This window comes from Polyodon spathula, chromosome 3, assembly GCF_017654505.1.
Source record: "Polyodon spathula isolate WHYD16114869_AA chromosome 3, ASM1765450v1, whole genome shotgun sequence".
NCBI lineage: Eukaryota > Metazoa > Chordata > Actinopteri > Acipenseriformes > Polyodontidae > Polyodon > Polyodon spathula.
In genome coordinates this window covers 25,183,904-25,190,314 of record NC_054536.1, presented here as the reverse complement: position 1 = coordinate 25,190,314, position 6,411 = coordinate 25,183,904, and the positions used below count along the sequence as shown (strand labels likewise).

At 38.5% G+C, this 6,411-nt stretch overlaps 1 protein-coding gene across 1 annotated transcript; it reads left to right on the top strand.

Annotated features, from left to right (window-relative positions):
* Positions 1–4,766, top strand: LOC121312896 (small nuclear ribonucleoprotein Sm D1-like). Its single transcript, XM_041244791.1, has 4 exons — positions 1–137; positions 1,008–1,084; positions 3,916–4,107; positions 4,543–4,766. The coding sequence occupies exons 1-4, from the start codon at positions 124–126 to the stop codon at positions 4,617–4,619; spliced, it is 360 nt and encodes a 119-aa protein (XP_041100725.1). The 5' UTR covers positions 1–123; the 3' UTR covers positions 4,620–4,766.
* The last annotated feature ends 1,645 nt before the right edge of the window (positions 4,767–6,411 follow it).

Below are 6,411 nucleotides of genomic sequence, written 5' to 3'. Positions count from 1 at the left end.
GAATCGTTCACTTCCTTGTTATTTACCAATTTAATGCCGGATCGGCTCAGCGTTGCTGTGTTACCAGTGTGATTTTTTTTGCTTATTGCAGTGGAGGATTCTTCTTTGTAATCTGCTGCCAACATGAAACTCGTACGGTATGACCTTTTTAAGAAATGCACTTATTAATAATGGATTAGCAGCTGCCCTTAGAACCGACCGGTGTTGAAGGATGGATGTAGATTACATTTAGAGACAATTGGCGGCGGGAAGTCGAAATAAGTGGGGCATTCAAAAATGGATCGGGGCCTGTGATACTAAATTTTAAACAATAACCCTGATTTTTTTAAAAAAAATTAAAAGTAATTATATCAACTGCCTGCAAAATATTTAGCAAATAGATATTTCTGTTATCTCTATAAAGCGCTACCATAACATGTGTAATACTTCGAGTGAGGTATGGAAGCATCTCACTTAATTTACACTTGGAATATATACAATTTTGTTTTTGGTTAAAGTGTTTTGTTAGGCCTTTTTTTTTTTTTTTTTTTTAACCTTGGCCTTCCTCGAGTCTAAACTAAACATTATACCACAGCGAGCTGTGCCGTTTGGCTTTCCAGGAGTTAGGTGATATTTATACAAAACCAAGTATTTATTTTTACAGAATGAAATCCACGTTAACATAACAGCTGTACTATTGTTTTTAATTGGCAAGGCATTGTGTGTTCAATGAGTAGCCCGCTTTGACTTGCGCAGTAGTTATGGTTTTGGTGCTCACTAAAATACGGTTTTTCTAAAATCAATAAAGTCAAATTGTTTAATGTTTGCCATACATTTCGTATTGGTTACGGTAACCAACAAAATGAAAAAAAAAAAGTGCATAAACTTCATGTAGATTATAATATACCATTAAATACATGTAACTTAAAGGGTCAACACCCCCTGCGTTTTACTAGTGATCGATTGTAGGAATACTATTTCCCATATTAAAAAGAATTTGCTAATTGTTGTTTTGTTTTTTTAAACAGATTTTTGATGAAGTTGAGCCATGAAACTGTAACCATAGAGTTGAAGAACGGAACACAGGTGCATGGCACAATCACAGGTAGGCACAGAGAGAACTCTGTATGCCCCATTCTAGTGTCTTATGCTTTTCAAGGATCTGTGTCTGTAATCTTTGTGTAAACTCACCTCAAATGTATCAGATGCAAGCAAAGTTACTATTCGGCTGGGCCTTGATATCTTGCATGAGCTATACCCCGATGGCTCTATGGACATGGTGCTGTTGTGATATGGGGTTGCATCTTTGTATAAGTGAGCCATTCTGTAATGTAGAAAAGCTGCAACTCCCTTTAAAAAATAAATAATAAAGCTGTGTTAGACTTACTATGACTGGTTGCAGTGGCTGATCGGTCGGCAGGTACCTATGTATCCAAGATTGCTCTTGCTTCGGGAGCTACTTGAGGAACAGTCAAGTCAGTTGGCTGCTCTGTAGCACGCTTTGCTGCAGATTTTCACTCCTAGCTTCTCTGAGGTCCTGGTGGGCCTACATCGTTGTTTTTCGACTCCAGCAGAGCCTATCCTACTCCCTCATACAAAGATGTAGGGATTAATGGTAAGAGGCGTGCATCATTCTTTCAGCCTGTCTTCTAGTAGGTGCTGTAAACATCAGCCGTTGTATACAGGGGTTTATGAAAGTGTACTGGCAGTGCAGGGATTAATAAAAAAAAAAAAGTAGCATGTTTACAAGAACGGAACTATCTTGGCTAGTTAACACAACTTGAAAATACATTATAATTAGCAAAAGTTGTAGACTAGGCTTAATATTTCTATTTCATTTCGAATCTGATAACATAATTGTGTGCAAAAAAAGAACTAACTTAAACTGTACTTTATAGCTTTGCTGCTTATGATTTAGCAATTGTTTTAAAGCAATTTGGCTGTGCCCTGTTAGGACTTATTGTGCTGTTACTGTGGGTCCTCTGCTCATGCACTGTCATTAAACTTTTGTACCACTAGTATGTAATTGTAGATACAACTTGTTAACCTTACGTATTGCATCCTAGTTCATAAACCTTGGTGTCCTGATTGACTTGCCGATTCTGTTTCACCACCTTCATTATTTGAACACAACAGCAAGCAATGACATTAATCGCTCTCCCCCTGATGCTACTTTAACTTGCATTTTGTTCTCACACTTGCCTGGGAGCTGGGTAGCTTCCATTGTGTCCGTTTTGTGTTATGGTGTTCTTTCCTGCTAATTTAACAGAATGTTCTCGTAATTAGACTTAGATGGCTTAAGACTTAAAGGCAAACCCTTAAAAGGAAAATAAACAAGCCGTACTTATAAGAGTATGAAAACAATGTGCGCGGTAATCGAGAAAGATCTGATGCTTATGCTGGCGTTGGCCCTCTTAAGACCACTATTAGACTGGCCCTAGACAGGTCTCTTAGTACACTGCTTTATAGAATGCAGTATATACCACATTTAATTAAATATATAGACAGACCATCCTGGTAATAATAATGAATCTGGCCCAAAGTCTCTTAAAGCATTGAGAACAAGTGTGTTTTGTGAACAGAAGCGTGTGGGCTTGCCTTCATGTTTTACCATTGTGTATGATTAGGAAGCTCATCCCGACATTCATTTTTGCACTAATCGCACTTCCTCCTCTGACTTGGAGGCATTTTACTTCTAAAAAATGAAATTGACCAAAAAAAGAAAGTCAAAACAATGATTCTCATAACTTACAATACTTTATTCTGCGGTTAAGTTCACGCCACGTTTGTAAATACAAGAGTTTTAAGTAAGGGATAAACAACGGTAAGTGTTGAATCGGGACAAAGTATTGACCATTTTGAGTGCCGTTGGGCTGGAGAAAATGGGCTGTTTACTTACAGATTCAACGCTTTGTTTATGCCATTATTGATATTTGTTTGATAACTGCATTCAATTGAATAGTTGGGTTTGGTGATGCTGATGCTCACATGATTGTTCTTGTCGGCTCCAAATAAATTGTAGCTATATGAAAATGTTGAGGTCCCTACCAAATCCTTCGGCTCGCATTGTGCACTGGTGCGCAGCTATTCTACAGCCCTGTCCCTTTCATGCCTTCCTGGAATTCAGCACAAACACTTTACCCCAGTAATTCATTATTTATTTTAAGCTTATCAAACTCAATTAAGGCGGCATTGGATTAGAGAACAGATTTAGTTTCATAAGATTGAGTACAGTAACACTGGTTTACAATATTTGTTCTGCAAATGGTTTAAGCTCTAGTCAAATGGTGAAATACTATTCATGAAATTTTGACTTGATTAATACTTTAGTAAACATTCTCTCTATTATATATGATCTGTAGAAATAGGGATGCTACCAGTTTGTCTGACATGTTTTTGATAGAATTAGACCTTTCTCTTCTCTTGTTATGTTTCTCTACAACCATGTTTTAGACTGGCAAGTGAGTATGTGTGTAACAGAGACAGGGCAGTGGCCAGGTAGTAATTGCATGACTGATGGTCAATTACCTTTGGCCATACCCTATATAAATAGGTCTGCAATGTTTGTAGTCTGTCTACCTCTGTCTGAGGAATGGAGGTAGCTTGTGGGGACAGACCTGGGAAAAGGTTTTGTCATACGCATGTTTGGTTATGGGTAAACGGTTTGGCCATCCATGCTACAGCTAGAACTGTGCAACGTTTAATTAAGAGCCCCATGGGTAGGGTTTTGTTTATTTTGTTTTGTACCTAAATATACAGGCACCGCCCAGTTAAAACATACCTGTGGTTTCGAGTACTGTTCATTTACACAAGACCATGTGAGAGGTCCCAGATGTGGCAAGGCAATCCCCACTTTGCCACTGTGTGTGTGTATGTGTATTTTATTTGTTACTGGTGAAACATTATTATGAACTTGTTTGGCTGTCTCCTGTACAGGTGTAGATGTATGTATGAACACACATCTCAAAGCCGTCAAAATGACGTTAAAGAACCGTGAGCCTGTCCAGCTGGAGTCGCTGAGCATTCGTGGAAACAACATTCGCTACTTCATTCTGCCAGACAGCTTGCCACTGGACACCCTGCTGGTGGACATCGAACCCAAAGTCAAGTCAAAAAAGAGAGAAGCAGGTAGGTGCATGTGATAGCTTCAAATGCCATTCATTTTTCTTTTTCCTTTTTTTAAAATGTCACATTTTACAGGGTTTGCAACCATTATAAGATGTTCTGGGCTTATGTTGCTCCTCATTACATTCAAATCATGTGACACAGTGACCTTTCAACTCTTTGCAAGCTCTTCTGTCCAGGCACTTAAGATTCTCCAGACGAGCTCGGTGCCAGTAGAGGCAGATTTAGAGAACTAGAACTCCGTACCAGACCACTCAAACGATTTTAAACACGGTACTATAGTAATGGAAATTATATTAATGTTACATTTGAACTTGCTCTTCAGGGTCTCCCAGCTGTAGCATTACAGTTTAAATTTAAAAAGTGAAGCCAAATGAACCATAATTGTTTTCAGTGCTTGTCCACTCCACTCTGACAGATTTGTTTCTTCCTTTCTAGTTGCAGGGCGTGGGCGAGGCAGAGGCAGGGGCCGAGGCCGGGGGAGAGGCAGAGGGAGAGGAGGGCCCAGGAGATAATTACATGGCAGTTGAGCGACAGGCCCGCGATCCGATTCCAGCTAATGTTGTTTGTACAGGTTTTTTTGTATTTCACAAGAGTTTTGGAAACTAATTTTTTTTTTTTTTTAATAAACCAGGTTACTGCTGAACTGTTGTATGTCCCTTTTTTAAAAAATGTATTTATAAATGTCATGCTCGAAATAGTGCCCAGTCTTGACTGTCCGCCCACATTCATATTGGCACCCAGTTTTACTGGCAAATGGTTAATAAGCACCCAAGCTTACCAAACCCCCCCCCCCATTCATTTTTCAGTGGCTTTAAAAAATAAAATAAGGTCCCGTGTTTCAGCTTTTCTGTTTCATTGCTGAAAACCGGTGTTACAGGGTTTAAGAGGATAGAGCGTTTGGCGGAATGGAGTAACCCCTGCTTTTATGTATTTTTTGAAGATGGCAGATGTACAGACGTAATCTAAATGTTACCTATTTATTAGAACCATTTAGCTTTCACAGACTGGGAACAATGCTGCGTTTGTCACTGTACATCCTGTCATGTTTTCATAAAGAAGAAAGGGGGTTAAGTTGTGAAGAGCTCTTGCAGTGAAACAGACTTTAAAGTTTATAAGGCAAAAAGATGTCAGGATGTTAATGATAAAAGAAAAATTGCAGGTATGCTATTTAAACAGTTGTAGCAACACGTTGGGATGTATAAAGAGCTACTTGCTCTTTAATGGATAGGCTGAGGCCACCAAACTAATTGTGTAGGTGACCTAAGCCTGCTTTAAACCGATCCTGCATATAACACTATCGCCTGATTTCAGAGACCACTGGTCTTGGACTGACTTGCATTAGGTAGTCCACCAAGATTAGCACTATTCTGGATCTGTTAATCCAGCTGGTATTGTTAACCAGACCATAGGAAACAAGGTATAGTATGAGTATTTGGTTGTTTATCAGTCTAGGGCTTTGACAAGGATTAATATTTTAAAATGATTGTGTTCAAGTAGTTTTAACAACATTAAAGGAAACTATTCCTTATGCTGTGAGTAAAGGACATAAAATATGTATATAGTGGGACTCAAACCTCTTTTCTAGGTTGCTGGATGTCTTTTATAATGGGCTGTATGCAGGATCTAGCTTGTTTCTAATGAAATTATTTTGTCTCCTCCATTTTCTGCACAAATAAGGTCACATGACAAAAACCCTAATTTTTAAAAAAAAAAATTATTTCATCAGATATGTATGAAAACAAAAGGTGTACTAGATACCCATTTCTACATCTCAATTTCAGCATCTGAAAATTAGTTTGTCAGCTATACACCTTTTATTATAAATTGTATAATGAAATACATGTGTGGCCACAATGCTAACTGAAATATATTAAGAAAATGAAAAATAATGGCCAGTTGGAAATGTTTTTTCCATGTTAATCAGTATCCGGCTAAACTGGACACCCTATGTTGCCTTGTAGTCGCAGAAGTATTCTTGGCACAAGCATAAGGAGAAATGTAAATTCCCAGAAGGCTCAGATTTCACCTTGATAAGTGTCATTGCATATATTGTACAATTTTTATTCAGTTTTTCTGTGTTGTTGTCAAACAGAAAGTGATAATCTTAGTGAAAACTTGCCTTGGAACAGTTTTCCGTTTGTCTCTTGTACAAGGCCACGTTTTTAACACTGAAACATAACACACCCCAGAAGCACTACCCCTAGCAGCAACGATGTTAAAGCACCCGGATTTAGAGGTCTTCACAGGTCTACCTTGACCGAGACCCCACCCGTACCGAAACAGGTTTCCAGGTGCAACATTATC

Excerpts from the sequence above, each read along its gene's own strand:
- LOC121312896 (XM_041244791.1), top strand. Across the intron at positions 1,085-3,915 it reads GGTGCATGGCACAATCACAG|GTGTAGATGTATGTATGAAC; the intron begins GTAGGCACAGAG and ends TCTCCTGTACAG. Across the intron at positions 4,108-4,542 it reads GTCAAAAAAGAGAGAAGCAG|TTGCAGGGCGTGGGCGAGGC; the intron begins GTAGGTGCATGT and ends CTTCCTTTCTAG.